Source organism: Anopheles moucheti, chromosome 2 (assembly GCF_943734755.1).
Source record: "Anopheles moucheti chromosome 2, idAnoMoucSN_F20_07, whole genome shotgun sequence".
In the NCBI taxonomy this organism is placed as follows: domain Eukaryota; kingdom Metazoa; phylum Arthropoda; class Insecta; order Diptera; family Culicidae; genus Anopheles; species Anopheles moucheti.
Window position 1 is genome coordinate 71,323,794 of NC_069140.1, and position 18,560 is coordinate 71,342,353.

The 18,560-nt window shown below is 43.8% G+C and overlaps 1 protein-coding gene across 1 annotated transcript in view; it reads right to left on the reverse strand.

The window, feature by feature from the left end:
• Positions 1-8,286, reverse strand: part of LOC128298805 (uncharacterized) — a 210,466-nt gene extending 202,180 nt beyond the window's left edge. Inside the window, exons 1-4 of the mRNA XM_053034595.1 lie at positions 7,701-8,286; positions 6,712-7,631; positions 5,945-6,660; positions 4,284-5,479 (exon numbers count right to left, since the gene is read on the reverse strand). Coding sequence (XP_052890555.1) covers positions 4,284-5,479; positions 5,945-6,660; positions 6,712-7,631; positions 7,701-8,286 — 3,418 coding nt within the window. The remainder of the gene's footprint in view (positions 1-4,283; positions 5,480-5,944; positions 6,661-6,711; positions 7,632-7,700) is intronic.
• Between the last annotated feature and the right edge of the window lie 10,274 nt (positions 8,287-18,560).

The following is an 18,560-nucleotide window of genomic DNA, read 5'->3' on the forward strand; positions in this document are numbered from 1 at the left end:
CTTTTGTCCATCATTGTCCCGGAACCGCACCACGGAGACACATTGATGCGGTGCGGTGGTGGACATATGCTCCAGAAAGTGCACCGCTGTCGATCGTGGTTCGGCTTAATATATACCCGGCGATTGATTAGTTAATTCGCTCATTGCGATGCTTTCTCCCGGGTGTGCAATGTAGAACTGACACTGAAAATGCCAAACCATTTTAAACAAGCCATCCCAAAAACCACGGTCGAGAGCGAAACCGATTGTGCGCCATTATGCGCCTTCCCACCCTGAAGGTTGGCTACTAATTTCTGCAGACATGGTGTGGTGCAAAGAAGTGTGCAAAAAGGATAGAACCTGAATGCATTGGTGCTCACCACCGGCGGTCGATCTTGTCTTTCGGTAAAACCCCCGTGTCGTGTCAAAGTCGAACCCGGCCTGGATGGAGGGTTAAATTTGTTCGACGTTATCGACAGCTTCGCCCGAAAGAGATTGACAGCCGACGACATCGCACCGTACACCATTGAAGCGGCACCGCGGAATCCGTGCAGGCAGGCGACAAGCCGTGCAGACATCACCACCACGGGACCCGAAGAAGGACAAGTTGACAAACGATCTCAGTCACCTTCCCCCGGCTGTCGAAGGGTTCTGCTAAACCTGGAAACCAAATTAAACCACCAATCTTCCCGCTTCACTCAACGCTGCCATTGACCTTTGGAAGCGTGCAGAAATATAAAAAGTTCCTCGTTCCGTTCGTTCTGCTTTCGGAGGAAGATTTTTTTTTTTGTACGAACGTTGGCAAAAAGGTACTTTATGCTCCCGCATAAAGCACCGGTGTACCGGTGTAGAAGATTTCCCTACGAAACGGTAATAAATCATGCGGCGAAAAGTTCCGCATTCCTAGTGCGAAGTTTTCCCGTTCAACCGACCTGACAATTCAACGCGGTGGGGAGTGTTCTATGAAAGAATATGAACGGTTTAGTTAATCGTGAAGATTATGGATCGACTAAAGCATGCTGGTAAAAGTTGAATTTACTGCTGCGCTCCTGAAGTTATGCAATACATTTTACAATCTATCTGTAGTCATCATAAAAGTCAACTTTGCACCGATATTGCATACTTTCAGGCGTAATGAACAAGTGCACGAAGAGCTTTAAATTTTTCGAATATCTGTGGCTTTTCAATACGAAATATTATTCAGAATTACGAATGTTCTTCTTTATGAATCGAATGAAAAGCGATTCGATATAATTCATAGACACTTCAAATAATTATTAATTGACGACTCTGCAGTAATTTGTACATTTTTTACATATTTAAAGTACATTAAAGATATTTAATACGTTAAGGTTGGGTTAAAAGATTTTTACAGATACTGGAATCTGAATTAGGTTGTTTCAAGACAAGTGTTGCGAGCAACGGTTCATTTGAACCAACAGCAGCCTCATTCAGTAGGTTTACGCTAGGTGGCGCTTGCGTAGCAGGATCGTGCGTTCTTCTCCCGAATTCCCGTTCTGGGAAAACGGGAGAGAGGGCAGATAAAAGCAGCGCGCAGGGACATCTAGGGTCTTTTTCAATACCAGCTTAGGCCAAGGATAGAATTTTTTTTTAACCTCTTCCCTCTCTTAACCTAACACGAGAGATACACTCTCCTTTAAGAATAAAAGTGTTAAAAAAAAGCTATTAGTGTCGCCTTTGCGGTAGAAAAGCGGTTGCTGGACGCGACCTTTGTTGCTGGACGCAACAACAAGTACGTTCAAATTAAAAACTGAAATAGTTAAAACACCAAAACAAAATCCAGACGAATTTGTCTTTGTAATCGAAGGATAGCAACAGATGTATATTTCATTTATTTACAAAGTTTTATTGCAAAATTCAGCTTTACTAAAATTTGCTAAATTCTGAATATACTTTACAGATTCATAAATATTTGTTGATTATTTTTTTTTCATGAATTATAAATTGTCTCAATCTTAAATCATTATATTATCGTCATTTGCTCTAAAAATTCCGTCAGATTGATGAATCTGAATTACTATCACATAAAAACTAATAAAAGCCCATCTTTCAATAGCAGTAAGCTCATTGAATCTAGGATAAATAATACAGCCAACATCCGTTGTTTCAAACCCAACATAAAAAAAAATAAAAAAGGTTAGAAACAGCTACGACAAAATCTCTTCAAAGTAAGCTAAACTGACGTATGATATTAATCCAACACGGGGTCGAACACTTTTTCACCAAAGGACAAATTGCTGCAAAATTCGTCCAATGTCCCACAGTTACGCATCCACTCCGTAGACGTTTTGCTGTCACCCAACCGGGACATAAGATCCAATTGCGTACTACGGTATCGGTGAAAGAAAGCGTCTAATTCCTTTTCCTGCTTCCACAGATTAATGCCCAATATTTGTACATCACCCGAGACAAATCTGACGGTAAGCGTTTCCCTACGTGCCTCTAGCCGGAGTTTAAACCATCCAAAGATGCAGGAAACCCGAGTTGCACTAATTGTCCCACATTTAGAACAAGACCGCTCGGGAAACACACTCATCCCTTTCCGTGTGTGCTTTGCTTTATAAATCCGACACATTCAACACCTTCCAGACTCCGTCCTGCCACGTAAAGCATCAGAGCTGCACACTCTTTGTTGAGATGGCAAAGGGGTATAGTCAATGTGTGTGCGACCAAATACACGAGACTTCTCACATGGGGGCAAGCGAGCCACACCTTTCGGGGCTTTACCTTCATCCCTTTTATTTGCGACCCATCGATAAAAGCTTCTCGAGCTGTACTAAACGCCAAACCTCGAGAACCTGCATAAACGCTGCAAACAAAGAGACGCTACAGCCACCTTCAGACACATCACAGCACCATATACTAGCCGGTTCGTGTCTAGCTCCCGTAAGTACCTGCCTTCAGCAGTAAAGAAGCTTTTAAAAAAACACGCGCAAAAAAGCTAGTGAGACAAACGGTGCAGCGAATAAAAGCCACCGTAAAAAGAAAAGTCTTTTCCATCATACGCCATTTTTTTTTTTTTTGCCCAGCCAGCCAGCTCCGGTTGCGAGTCATATTTATCAAATGTCAAAAACTTTAATTGCTGTTTCTCGAGCCATCGCGCCTAGGCTTCTCCCGTTTGCCGCACAAAAAGCTCACCCTTAATGCAGCTTCCACCCCTTCCGTGCCAGCTTCCCTCCATTGAAAACAAAATTGGATCCGGATCTCCGAGAACGAGTGTGTGGCACACGATTTGACATTTGGCGTCCCCGTCCGCCCGTTTCGGAGCGCAAACCGGACCTCCCCGTCTCCCGTGCCCAATCTCATTAAACCACGCTGAAAGGAGCCAAACTATTGAAGGGAACCCGTTCACAGAGGACCAAAGCATGGCGACAAACGCCTTCAGACCCCAATCATACTGGTCACTGGTACGGGTGGGACACAACCTGGCACACGCCTTACCAGATAGACGACATGCTGATTTTGCGTGATCTCGCCTACTAAATCTGGACGGCCTTCTCTCTCTCTCTCTCTCTCTCTCTCTCTGCCAGCCGTCTCGGATTTCCTACTATTCTTGTGTTGCACCCGTAGCGCGTCATACGCTGGGGACCTTTCTTTGCGTTTGTTCCACATCAAATGTGAAGAAAATATCGCGCACTTTCAATGCGCTGCACTCACACTTGGTCTGCGTTTGCACGGTGGTGGTACTACCAGGTGTGTTGTATAGCTGTTGATCAGGCAATCTCTATTACCGTCCGTCGGTTATCCCGATAATGAAGTCGTTTGTTTGCGACCGAAAGAAATTTAATTCCCTGGGAACCCCCGCTGATGGTGCATCTTTCCGAGCGGTCGAATGTTGGTGCTGATGTTTTGCGTTGAGAAGCTTCATATCCTGATATTGGGGCGTGTAGCGTTATCAATCCGTATCGTACGCTGATAATGGATCTCGTGTTGTTCCTGTTACCTTTAACACCGACCTTCCCATCGACCTTGACAATCGAAGCCTCCACAATATGCCGCCATTGGTACAGTTACAATGCGTCATCTGCACTTGTTCCGACACACAGGCGTAATAGCAGCCAGACCGTCCAGGCGAAGTGCAAATTATATTAGATCGTATAAATTAATTGTCCACCTTTGCATACGTTATCTTATCGCACCCTGAACGAGTGAGCGTCAGTATGGGTAACAATATAACGCGCACCCATTGCGATGGTGGCGACGGTGCATCATCAACGATGCCCGTTCCGCTTCCTACTGCTTCTAATAAAATACTACTAAAAAAGCGTACACACAACACATACCTTGTTCAGTTGGATGTTTTTCGACTGGTATCTCCTCAACAGCTACATACTCCCTACCGTCATCAGCATCATCACCGTGTTCCTGTTTATCCGTGACAGGTACGAGGCCAGTTTCCTCTACCGTACCGTCCGGTACAGGGATATCACTCGATACGGTCGATTCTTCGTCACCGTCCACCATCATCACGGTGCCAACCGCACGGTGATCATCGGTGGTCACCGAATCTGGGTTCTGCACGGTACCGACCGGCAACAGCACATCCTCCACAACAGCTTCATCACTCACAGCGCGCTCAATGCCAACAATGATTCGCTCATGAATCTGTTGTATCTGCTCCGAACTGTCCTCGACGTCGAGCGGTTCGACTTGCGCTTTGACCAGCTCCTCAAAATCACTCTCAACGGTATCGCCTACGACGATGTCTACGTCACCACAGATCGCATCGATATTGCTATCCGCGTCGTTCACTTCCTGGCCGTTCACGACCGTTGTCGTTTGATTCGCGTTTGCTAGCTCACTACCATCTTCTTCGCCCGTTTCGTTCACCGCACTCTCATCACCCGCCGTTTCCATCGCTGTGTTATTCTCGATCGTTACCGGACTGTCACTGATTTCCTGCCGTTCCTGCCGAAGATCGTCTACCATGGTCGTGCTATCGTTTCCTATGCCACCGTTAACGTGCAACAACACATTACCGTCCTGCCAGGTTGGGTTCGGCTCTGTCTCCACGCTAACTTGCATCACATCTGCCTTATCAGTCGCGCTGAGCGTGTTGTTTACCTTTTCATCCGGCACTGCCGTCTGGTGTTGGATTCTAGCCGCGTGCTTCTTCAACGATCGCTCACTTGCATTATTGTCCACCTCCAACGAATCATCCGAATCTATCGCTTCGCGATCCTGATCATCCTCATCACCTTGCTCCATCGGCGATCCCTGATCGTCACGCTCATCTTCAACATCATCCAGCTCATACTCCTTCGGCGAGATCTCCGAATCCGCCACGATACGCCCGACCTCACTCATCGGTTCGATACGGTGCCCAGCACTAGCGGTAATGACTATTTTCGTCGACGGTACGGTCTTATGTGGCAGTTTCGGCGATTCGTCATCGATCGGCTTCTTTCGCTCCCGCTGCTGGTTGTTGTTTGTGTCGTTGATAACAGTTTCTTCCGCCGTGTTGATAATAACTATCGGCCTAAATGAAGGGTGGAGGAAGCAAAAAAAAAAGCAAAAGGAACGGGAACAATTATTATCGCACTCCGATATTTTGGCAATTATATCAGACAATCAGCAGCATGTTTTATTGCAACAGAAAGGGTAGGTAAACGATAAAACCTATTTCAGCGATACAAAGCCTCGAAATGCGCCTAGCGTGTATGCAATGTGGTGTATTCACAGTAGAGCGCCTTGAATGCAACCGAATGTATGCAATGTGCCATACACGAATGCTTTCGCTAGAAGCACAACAGAAAAGCTCAGCAAAGCTTTTTAGCACAGTGGTAGTGCTTAGGACATAAATAAGCGCTATTTCCGATCCAAAAAACATCATTTTAAACACTTCTTTCTATGCATCGAACCTAACGCCATGATTCGCATGATTGATCTGAATGGTTACAGTAAAAACAAATGCAAATAAAACACCAGCACTCATCCAACTTACCCGTTATGCTGATGTTCCAGGGAGGAAAACTCCTCCTCCACCTCACCGATCGGTGGCAATAGATTGGACGTCCAGGGGAAGTTAAAGTACGCCTCGGACGGACCACCGGACACAATCTCCGGCGGGCCCAGCTTTTCACCATCCTCATCACTGTAGCCACCGTCGCCACTGAGAAACTGTTCCGGTGTGGTTGCCTCGCGCGACAACGAGCTACTCCGATCGTCCTCATCCTCCGACCGACCGTACAGTTTCTCCTCGTCCTCATCGCTCGAGCTGCTCTCGATGTACGTATGGTCCTCGCTGGACAAAATTTTAATACATTTCCTAACGACCGACTCGGACGGTGGCAGTTCGTACCGTCCGCCGCCTGTCAACCCATCCCCACCCGCTACCGAACCGTGCATGGCTTCACCCCCGACGGATCCTTCGAATCTTACGGGCGATGCGGGCGGTGCGATAGCTTCAATGTCTTCCAGCGCTGGCAACGGTACCGATACTTTCGGATGAAAATCGATCAACCGCGGAAGATCTGTGGACGTTGGCTGTTTTGCATCCGCTGACGCTTTCTCCTCGGTGGAGGAAATTTCTTCCTCCTTGCTGCTGTTCTCGGTCAGAGCACACTCGTGAATCACTTCGGTCGCTTCTTGTAGCCAGCTTTGAATCGTGTTGAATTCAGACCCGAGCGGCGTTGAGCCCGCCGTCGATGGCGGTGTTGTCTGTGCCGTCGGCGAGCCGATTAATGGCTGCTGTACACCACCATTCTGTACGGGTTTTGCCGGCTTCAGCCTTGGCGGTGGTACTACGATCGGAATTGGGACAGGTATCGGGGCCCGCTTCTTCGGCTCCACCAGCGCACCCTGTCGGGGTAAGGGTCGTGGTGGAACCGTTGCCTTTAGTTCGACATTTTCATACACCCCGCTCGGGTCCACCTGCTGCAGTGGCGGTGTCGATTCGGTGCTGCTCTGCCGACGGCTTGCTGCCGACCTGTTCAGTACCATGTTTTCGTACGGCTGCACCGTCTGTATGGTGACGTTTTCGTACGGCCCGTACGGTACGCTTACGTTCTCGTAGTTGCGATTTTCGTCCACCTTCATAATGGTGACATTTTCGTACTCGCCCGCAACAGGTGCGCCCGTGGAGACGGCCGTGGGACGTGGCTTTTCCGCCGCCGGTACTTCCAGTTGCACCACGTTCGATGTGGCTGCGATCGGTGCTGCAGGAGGCGGTGGTTTGAAGGTGAACAGGTTGGTCGTTTCGAACTTGCTCTCGAGATTGAACTCTTGCTCGAGCAGTGTGAAAGGCTTCAGTGCCTTGGCCAGCTCCGCGCTCTGCCCGATCCCGGCCGGTCCACCGTGCGACGGGATCGTATAGTCTTCGGACGAAAGGCTCGAGCAGATCGAGAACTTGTCCACCACGGTTGAGATGGTGCTGGCCGTGTCATCGGATTCGGAAATCAAATCACTGATGTCGTCCGCGAAGAGATTGCTGTACGTTTCCGCATCCGGTGGAGGTGCGAACGACTCCGCGGTGGGCACCATCGACATTGTTCCCTGCTTAGACGGTGGTCCCACATCCGGTGCACTTTGTTGTTCTGTCGCCACCTGCTTGCGTTTGTTTAACTTCCGCGGAGGAACGGGTGGTGGCGGCGGTGGCGCACCTTTTCGCTCGGGAAGTTCGCCCCCTCCACCTTCGCCTGCTCCTCCAACTCCATCTCCAGTGTGGCTACTCGTGCCCGCCCCACCAGCTCCTGTCTCACCGTAGAAGTTCTGTACCTTTCCCTCTCCGTTGCGCACCAACAGCTTGATGGCAACGTTACTGTCTTTCAAACACTTCACACACTCAATGCGTGTCATCCGGCTGACGTTAACACCGTCAATCTCGAGGATTTCATCACCCTCGCGCAGATGGCCCCAGCTAGCCTGTACCCGCGAGGCAGGACTGTTTTCTGCACACGACTGTATGAACAGTCGCTGTATTTTCTCATTGCTCTTTGTGCCACCCTGAAACTTCAGTCCGAACCCGAGCCGCTCGCCGGGTAATCGGTACACCAGCACCACTTCCGGTGCATTCTGTCGCCCGCCCGTTCGGCCGCCACCGCCGTCCCCGCCGTGGTTGATGGACAGCACCGTCACGAACTGTGAGTCGTCCGGCTCGTCACAGTGTGACACCAGCTCGTCCGTTCCGTTGGCGGGTTTGGTAAGTCCAACCATGTTGCTAAGCTCCACCGCACGGTCGGCGCCTGTTCCGCTGCTAGCGACAATCACGACCGGCTCCATCGGTGGCGGTACGATCGGCGATAGCAGTTGATCATCCACCGACACCACGGTTACATACTTTTCCATCTTTCACTCTCACTTTCTTGCTGCCAGCCCCGTTCGTTTCGCCTCACTTGCCAACCGGGGCAAACGAAGACCGCTCAACGTGTCTTTTGGCTGGTGGATATCTTATTCGCTAGAGACGAACGCACGCAAGGAAATGGCAAATGGTTTCGATCGAACTGCGAGCGTCCAGAAGTTCAACCCGTTACACCCAACAACACGCACCACCTGCTGCAGGGAGTGCAAAGAAGTGCATTCGTCACCGGCCGGGCACTGTTACATGCTTCCAAGGTACGCTGTATTGGCTGGCAAGCATAATCCAGCTACCACTCGCTCCAATTCACTGCCAAATGTTGCGTGATCTTCTGGCGGATTATGGCGTCTGTGGATTAAAGAAAATGGTAAAGAAAAATGATTAAAACAGTGGTAAAGAGTGCAACGTTTCTAGAACGGTAGATAAGCTTCAATAGTTTTAGGACGATTTTGCTTCTTCCCTCACTCACATACACCATTCTTCTGTAGTCTTCTGGTTTAAACCTTTAAAATTTGTGCTTATTTATGTTTTTATTTTTATTTCTGTTACAGTTATATATTGAGTTCATATATTTAGTACAAAATTTCCATTTACATTTCCTTCTTGTCTTTTGCCTTATCCCAGTCATGCTCGGTTGTGATTGTGTGTTGTGTTGTTATTTGATATTTGATATTAACTAAATACATAGTCCACCAGGAAAAAATAATAAAACAAAGAGATAAAAAACGAAATAAAAATGCAGAAAAAAAAAATTGGCAGAGACTCTAACTACATGTCTTTTGCTCAGCAAAATACATGGTAGTTTAAAAAAGTCAAAGCATAGAGAGAAACAAGAAGGAGAAGAAAATAACAATTGACTAGAAGACCCACAGAACAACCAAAAATGAAGATAAGAAAATAGATAGATAGGAAAAAAAAGGAAAAGAAACTAACCTACCAACGGCAATTTCAAAACACAAAAAAGAAAGAGAAATAGACTGACAGGTCTAATCTACAAAGACAGTTAAATTCTGATTATGAGCCAGCCTGGCATCATAGGAGGCAAACACTGTCGACAGAAGAAGAAGAAGAAGAAGAAGAAGAAGAAGAAAAAGTCCACCAGGATACGGCTTAACTAGACTAATTTTAACAGGACAGGGTTCTATGAATTCCAGACGAATGATTATTAATATTTAAGTTACATATTACTATGTAGATCTATAGATAATCTGTCGGTTACGTTTGGAGTTCTTGTAGCGTGTAGTCTATTTTTTTTTCTAATAGATCGGGGGCATCAATGGTGCCACATAGTACACTTTAACAAACAATGCTTGGGCGTTTCTACGCCTGTTCTCTAGAGTTTCTAATCCTAGTAGCAAATGTCGAGCCCAGTAGGAAGGTAAGTTGTTACGGTCTTGCCACGGTAAGCGTCGAATAGCATAGCAGAGAATTATTTTTTGGATTGATTCGATCTTTTGTTTCCTTAGCTTAGAATATGGGCATGTAATGATAGACCCATGTTCCAAGTCAGGTCTGACTAGCGCACAATATAGGGCTTTTATACAAGTAGGATCGTCAAAGTCTCTCGCTACCTTAAAAATTATTAAATATTGAATTTATTGATGCTATTACTGCTGGATATGTAGTTGTAGATATTCTATTGTATTATGTGCGTTGTCCATGTCGGGTTTTCGTGATCTTGGCTTCTTTGATGCTGTTCTATTGCTGTGTTTATTGTGAGGTGATTTCCTTGATTAATCCTTGATCTTGTCGCACGTGCATCGGAGTTTTTTCACTGATCGGGTTTAGACTGCAACAAAACTGGCAAAAATAGATAAAGACTGGACAAACCAGAACACAGTTTCCAAAGTTGACTGCTTCCTCAACGGCTTGAAAATGGCACTTCAAAAAAACATTCATTTTCGAGGACCACACAACGAATATAAGGATGAGGTGGGAATAAGGTCGAGATTCAAAGAAGAAGACCGTTATCCCTGGCGGATCGGAATACAAGCCTCATGTATTTCACGTCCCTGTCAGCCAAAAAAGAAGGTCCACAATCATGGAATTGGACCCCACAGTCACACACTTTTGACTCAACCAGATTGATACGCTGTAGATGTGCATCCAATGCGAAGTGGATCATCCGAATGAATGCACGATGTACAGGGAGCCCACCGAACCAAGACCGCAGAGAGACTTGCGGAGAGACCGAGAAATGGAATCGCCCAAGTTCATCCGCTTCTGCCATGCTCTGCCATCGAGACAAAAAAAATTGTTGTGTAATGCAAAGGAAATCTTGGTAAGAGGTCGTCCGCCTTCTCTGACACCTGTTTTGGCCACTGAATCTGTTTTCTCACTGCCGGAAATTCCACAATAAGAAGGGACCCAGATTAGCGATATTATAAACGCCTTAATGAATATTGAGCTGAGCAACTCAATAGTTTTAACTACAAAATATTCTTTACTCTTACCAGCCCTTGGAGTTTTCAGTGCCTCAATAGAGCTAAGACTATCTGTAAATATGAAGTAATAATCCGAGGGACTCGCTGCTAAGCGACAAGCTCAGCCGTGAACACGGAACATGGCTGCCTCAATTTGAAGAATGCTTCGGTGGTCTCGCTAAAAACACCGAAGCCAGTGCCCTCCTCAGAGGATGATCCATCAGTGTAATACTGGCTCATTTTGTCAATATGGCCGTACTTGTTCACAAAAATTCCCAATACGACCCTTGGGCTAATTTGTGCTTATAAAACTTAAAAAAACTCTGAATGTTTGCAGATGGATGTGTTTTTGATGGCGGAATGCATACTTTCCGGGGTTTTCTCATAATATTCTTCCTCACCAGCACAAAACCCTCCAGAGGTCAGGCTTGCCATTTCTGGCTTTGTTTGACTTTATTTACCTGTAGCTATACAATAAGTTCCCGCCGAGAGGATTTTGAAACGGTCCTGTCTTGTGAAGACCAGCGCCACTACGAAATACACCACCGGGCCCATTTTTATCTTATTTTTAGGGGAATAAAAATTAAATGAATTCTTGAACATAGGCTCAAAAATAGTTACTGTTTCTTAAGTTATCAATTAAGTTAATAGTTGCAGTCACAACAGTTACTCACTGTAAACTGTTGGCTGTAGAAAACGTCTTTAGAATGATGGCAATACAATACAACTTCCAAGATTCTGATGTCTACATTTCTAAAGTTTCGAGACACACTCAAATATTCAACTTAGATAAAACAAAAACCACTTTTTAACAACAATTTTAATGAAACATCGTACTTTGACCTTCGCATAATCCACAGTACGCAACTCTCTTCATTTTCCATCAACACACAGTACCTCAGAAACATCAACTCTGCAACGAAAGTGAAATTTCTCCCAAAAAAAAGCATAAGTTTCAAACCATTTGAAAATGATCGTTCTCCGGCTGTATGGTCAGTGGGTGATTGGGTTTATCATACTTATTGGCTTCCATTTCCATGACCATGAACGATATATCGATTCTATCGCAATTCGCTATCGGTACGATATCTCTCCCGAGGAGGGAATTTCCTTTCGATTCCACCTCCAAGATCATTCCCGCCTGCTTCTCTCCTTCCCCCACTGTATCACCCTTACGGTGCGCAATTTAACAACCGCTCGAACAATTCCGCCTATTACCGCTCATAAAAAGCCAGCCCATCTATCCCCGCCAAGGCCTTTTGGAAGCGAAACCGCCTGCGCGTGCATCTGCCGCTGCTGCTAGCCGGCTAGCTAACAATTGCGTTCATTTCTTTCGAACGCTACAAATTAGCCACATAGATAGTGGCTGATGATGATCGCTCTGCCGGCAGCAGCAGAAAGGAAAGTAAATGCCAGGCGCCCACTCTTTCCACACCGATAGGTTGGGTTGTTTGTTTGTTTGTGTTTCGTTCGTTAAAATCGAAATTAAATGATCGGTCTGCGGGCTGAATCGTGATCATTTTTACGGATGGTGTCAATGAAAGCGATATTATTGTGGAGTTGAGATAAATAACACATTTCAGTAAAGCTACTGTTAAGGACAAATATCAATAAATACAAGTTTAAGAATGTGCCTGACGTCAAAAGTAATTGCAGGCAGTCCCCGAGATACGCTGCTATATCGGACCGCTATTACCCGGAAAAATCCGCGTATCTCGAATTTCCGCGTAAGTCGAATCCTGGTACAATTTCGTTTATGCTTCAAAGTTACAGAGTCGACTTCCTTATGTGCACTAAATTTATTCGGCGAATCATTTGATTTTTAGAAAGAATATTTAGTTTTTTTTATTTATTTCCATTATGACGGCCGCCGGCCGTATGATCGGCATATTCTGTCGAAATTGCATGACTGTGGGCATTTCCTCCCAGTTATGAGCCTTATCCCAGGCTTGCTCGGTTGTCTAATAAACTATTTAGAAAGAATATATTAAAATAAGTTTATGAAGGATATATTAAAATAAGTTTAAAACAAGTGTTTTATATTACCCCGAATAGTATTTTCTACCAATTTATACCCTTTTTGCTTAGATTTTGTGCTGTAAACTAGCTCAGCTGTCAAATTTTCAAAAACCGTGTATCTACGAATCCGCGTATAAGAGGAACCGCGTATCTCGTGGACTGCCTGTACTTGCGATTACTTAGACACAGTGATGTAAATACCCATCTATCCGTTATTTATTTTTAGAGGTTTTACCGGATGTTCAACATATTAAATGTCAAAAAGAGGTATCGACGAAAAAGTACTACAGTCATTTCCCGAGTTACGCGACACTCGAGCTACGCGAATTCGAGTTACGCGAATCTCATAATTTAGACAGTTCGAGTAATTTTGTAAGTGGAATTGAATTTTTTATTTATCAAATTTCAATAATTCCTAAAAATAAGTTAATTTGTGAAAAATTTAACCTTATGTGTTGAAATAAACTTAAAATTATCAATTAATAATGCGCTTTGTGCTGTGAAAAGAATTAGTCGATCTTTAAATACAAAATATATTTTATTTTCGAATTTCTCTGTCACGCATTATTCGCATAACCCCGGAAAATATATTAATTAAAACTAAATTAAATAATAGTACGGTAGTGGAAACCCACAGATATTTGAACAAAAAACTATACGCTACACTTTTTACTTTTATTGAAGTGTCTTTATATAGTTTTTTCATTTTGTTTCAATTTGCAATCTTTAATTGAATGGATCCGTTTATAATACTTATTAAAAATGTCAAATTTGTTTCCCTAAAGCGAAGAGAGAGCATTCTCTTCCCATCAGTCTCGATAAAGGAAAAGAATAGAAAAATAGTAGTTGTTATAAAATTCAAGAAATGTGTCTCTTTCATTTCTTTTAGAAAAACTTATTTTATATTTGCCATAAAACATTAAATAAACTAAACGATTTATGTAAAAATACCAATATATCCTAATCGAATTTCCGTCCTAGTATATTATATAATAAAAAACCCGAATTATCAAATGAATACCGTGTAATGCCGGGCGAAATTTTTTAAATTTCTTATGCTTTAAAAGTTCCGGCATTTCTTAAAAAACCCCATTTTGCACGCAACTATTTCCGCATAAAGCGTAAGTAACATAAAAACCACTACCTCGTCGGTCGATGATCCCAACACGTGACCCCCGAAGGACAGAGATGTTTGTTGCAAAAACATTCGCTACTCAAGCATAAACTGTTCATAAAACGCATAACAAAACATCAAATGAAGTCATAATAAAATCAAAGCACACTTTTCATACCGGGTTTTTTTCCGGACACACTTGCCCGAATTGACGGCTGAACGAAATCCCCAATGCCGTCGTTAAAGGCGTTTAATGTCCGTTCAAAAATGTCCTCATTATCGATGAATCGATCCGGTGGCAGGTCTAATCTTGCAAATTGACGACTGCATCGAACCACGAATCACACAATCCACACGGCGATTCATATCTATCGCCAGGCGCAGCACGATCGTTCGCTCATAAAATCTTCCAACTCTTCAAATTACCTTTCTAATGACAACTTTACAATCCACTGACACCGATGATGACGATTTGCGGCTCCGGATCGCACACGCCCGCCTGCGGGGTGAGGAATTATTTTCACTTTTACTTTAATAAGTAAGCTTTACTGCGGCGCAGTGATTTCTATCTTCTTTTTCTAGCGCCCAAAACAAAAAGAAAAACGATTAGATCATATCCGTCCGGTTGCTTCGGCAGAGATGAACCAGACAGAAAAACAAAACAAGCATCGCTCATTATCTTCGGTGCCGCATCTACGTGCAGCAGCACCATACGTTGGCGAAGATAATTGTTGCAGCATAAATTACACGACGTTCCGCCTGGTTCCTGCACATGGATCGATCGATCAGTAGTGGCAGACTGGATGGAGGAGGAAGATACTAATCATGTTTCTCCCCACATCTTTGCGCTTCCTAATCTTCACCACTGTTCGAGACGTGGTGCGAAACAGTTTAATGTAAAGGCCAATTTTCAGGTGCGAATTGGTGGTACCCGAATCCAAAACACCACCCGGTGGGTGCATGTGGAAAAAATTGCGAAAAACGCCAAACCCCTCGTTTGGAGCCGCCCCGAAAGATGGCGTCAATGAGGGTGCACAAACGGCGCACGGTCGCACTGCTGCTGCACAAGTGGTAACGTTTTGGTGGCGCTCTGCTCATTTAACTCGTCCACCGTCCATGAGGTAATCTTTCGAGCGCACTTCCGATTAGGAGTGTTTAATTTTTCATCTCATCTCGCACGCAGCCACAGCGCAACACATGCCGAAAAACTGATCTAATTCGTCCGCTTTGAAATAAAGGAAGATGAACCGAAGCGAGGGGAACCAAAATTAAGCACAACGTGCCGAAGCTCTTGTGTTACGAAATGCGTTTTAACACATGGCGCGCAGTAACTGGTGCCGGTTAAATGTGCGAATGGTACGAGGGAGTCAATCTCATGTGGACCGTGAAGAGAACTAAGTTGTATGAAGTCAGCAGAAGCGGAGGCATGCATGGTTTCCGCATCGGACTTTAACATAATTTTAAAATATTTCAATTTAAATGGAAAATAACAATAACCCTCTGACGTAGGCGGAGTGGATTATTAATGAAGCACGATCGGACACTTCATTAACAACAAGCGTCACAATACATGATTAATTTAATTTAAGTTAAAAATATTAAATTGATACATGGAAAAATATGTATTGTCAAAAAGCGAATAGTATGCCATAATGAAGAAAATAGATAATTAAGTTTATTTACTCTTTGATCTTTTATTTCTTATTTAATTCACAGTTTTAATTTTAGATTTTGAAGCACGCAATCCCCCCCCCAAAGACAAAACAAATAATTTAAATACTTAACATCAAAGAGTGGATTATCTTCTTTCCTCTCTTTTGTTTTCACAACCACCATAAACATGCTCAACAAAGCATGTTCAAAAGCGCCATCAGTGGGTGACTCAACGATGGGTGAAAACCCACCACCAAAATCCATCCCGAGACATGTGTGACAACGTGCGCCACAGTTTTGCATATGTATATTTAAGCTTCTACCTCACGGGAGTTACCCCAAAACAACATATATCACCAACCAAAACAAATCACCGAATTGGTAAAATGAAATACAAACAAAAACAAAACCTGTTCCTAACCGGTGTATTTATTTGGTTTTTGACCTCCAATGGTTCCTTTTCTATCTTCTTCCACCCTTTTTTTGCATTAATTATGCAGCTAGTTCACGATCAACGTCGCAAAAAACGAAGCAAACCTTACAGAAGAAAGAGAAAGGATCGTATAACATGGGCGGGGAGGAGGGGAGATTGGGCGGGGGGGGGGGGGGGAATATTCATCATAATATTTTTCACTTAAAAGAGCGAAAGTTTTCGGGATATTCATGGGCAACTTTCGATTTCCCGTGTCCTGTGCTAAACGCGAGTAAAGCTTTAGATGGAAACACGATTCCATTAAAATAAAACCAATACATTGCCACATAGTGGATTAAAAACTAATAGCCTGATTATTTCGGGGACTCATAATAAACAATCTCTTGCACGTCCCACCAAACACAGAGTGCGCGGCTTTGGTACTACAACCACTACTTTATACTACACTTCGCAAACGATTTTGTCAAGTTAGTGGTTTTGAAACAGGATGTCAAACAATGCTTCAAGATTCTTCGAAGTTCCAATAAGATATAAAATCCTGAAAGTTATTGCACCTGTAATACTCACACAGCCGAAGTTTACCACTTATCCTACGTTGCGATATCCCTAAAAGGGCCTTGATGAATTTATTATTACATTATATTTCCAAAAACAAAACTATTTGCTTGAGCGTCGTCGTCTGTCAATGCATAATCCTGGTCTTTATGACGAATGCTTGAACGCCATCACTCCAAATTAATTTAGTCCTACACATCGCGGTTTCTCTGTCCATAAGGACAGGAAGGTCTGGAGTCATTCGCAGATCCAGAGCCCTGAAACCTAGTAAGTTTAGAGAGGTTTTATCAGATTTGGACAAGCCCCTCTACTTCTGTCAGAGGAGTATGTGAGTACTGGAATTATATAAGTTCTATTTCGTGTTTTTAGTAGAGAACTTTTGTCAGACTGCAAAAAGGTCATTAAGCAGCAATATCTCTGCATGCATGCTTAAAAATCTTTGAACCAACATTGGTGTAATTTTAGACAACTTCGAAGATGCGTTATATATGCACGTCACCTATACGTAAGTTAAGATATATTATTTCATTTATTGTCAATTTATTGTTTGCCCCACCAATCTGACCGATTCTAATACCGTCGCTTGCTCAAACCTCCGGGAAAAGTTAGGCTACTATGGAGAGCCTTCAAACAATTATGTCTTCGGAAACCAAGAAAATGCCTTCAGCGTATTGGAAGAGTAGAAAAGCCAGCATATCTCCTTCACATGCCGATCCTTGGTGGTAGACACCAAGGAGCTCTGTGTTTCATTATTTTACACATCTTGTCACCAATCTGACATTGTAATTTGGTAGCAACTTAAAAACTGATGAGAAATACAGATATTTGAAATCGACGAGCTGTGTTCCATAACCATTACTAGCCGTGATTTAAATCAATGAATAGATACTCTATTTTACCATATTACCATCTTAAGGAATTACTGATTTGAATTGATCATAGCACTTATTTTCTCTTCAAAATAAGTACAAGTACAGACTATGACATATTATGACTAAACTTTGTTTTTCATTAAGAGTAAGACTACAATTTAAATATAAATGTTGAGCCTTGCAGGTAGATATGTTTCTTTCAAATAGATTTTAAAAAATAATTCATTCGAGCTTCAGATGCATTTTTATACGTCATAGAATAGAATAGTTTGCTCCTATCCTTCTCCTTGTTCAATTAATTGTTGTCCGATAAAGAAATGCTACGACTGAACTTTTTGCAAATTTATAACGACGGGTCTCAGGTTTCCTTTCAATCCCTCGCTCACGAATCAACCGTTTAATCACTTACAATCTTCTCCAGCGTAAAAGTAGCCTAGGCCACTAAAAGCTAAAAGCATTGCACCGAATTTGCGAAAGATCCGCTGGGCGTGCAATTTAGTAGCATTTTGTATCTTGTTTGCCCCAAAAGTTAATCGGGTCAATGTTACAAAAGCAAAAACAAGAAAATTCATCCAACCAAACCGACGGTTGGCAATCGTGGCCAACAGTCAACGCTCGTCGCTAGTCTAGTCAGCAATGTTTCAGCAGCACAATTTCGTTAGCTGCAACATCTCCCCCCATCATCATTCTCCTCCCGGGGCCCAATTGATGCGGGATGGTGGACTAAAATCGCTCGACAAGTTCAAATGATTTTCATAACAGCAACAAGAGCAAACGGGCCTCCCCTCGGCGTGTGTGGACTTATCTGAAGACAAAAAACCGCGTGCCATACACTTCACCACCCCGGTTAAACCGTGCCGATCGGGTGCTGTTGTAACCGAGAGCTTTGGCTTTATTGTGTGTTGTTTTTCGTTTTTAATTTTTATACAGATGGTGGCTTTTAATTGGGAGGTAAAAACAAAAAAAACGTGGCTTGTCCAAATTTCGGGGCCGGGGGATTGATCGGCGTTGCTGAATGTGATACGGTTCGGTGCATCCTATGATGAAAAGTGAAGTTCCACTCGTTTTGGGGCCACAAACAGAAGAGAGAAAGGGAGTGATTGGGTGTGTGTGCGTGTGTGAGGCTGTGTGTATTACATTCGTTACGCAATATGGAGAAAATTGCGTGGGAAAACGGAGCAAGAGTATAACGTTC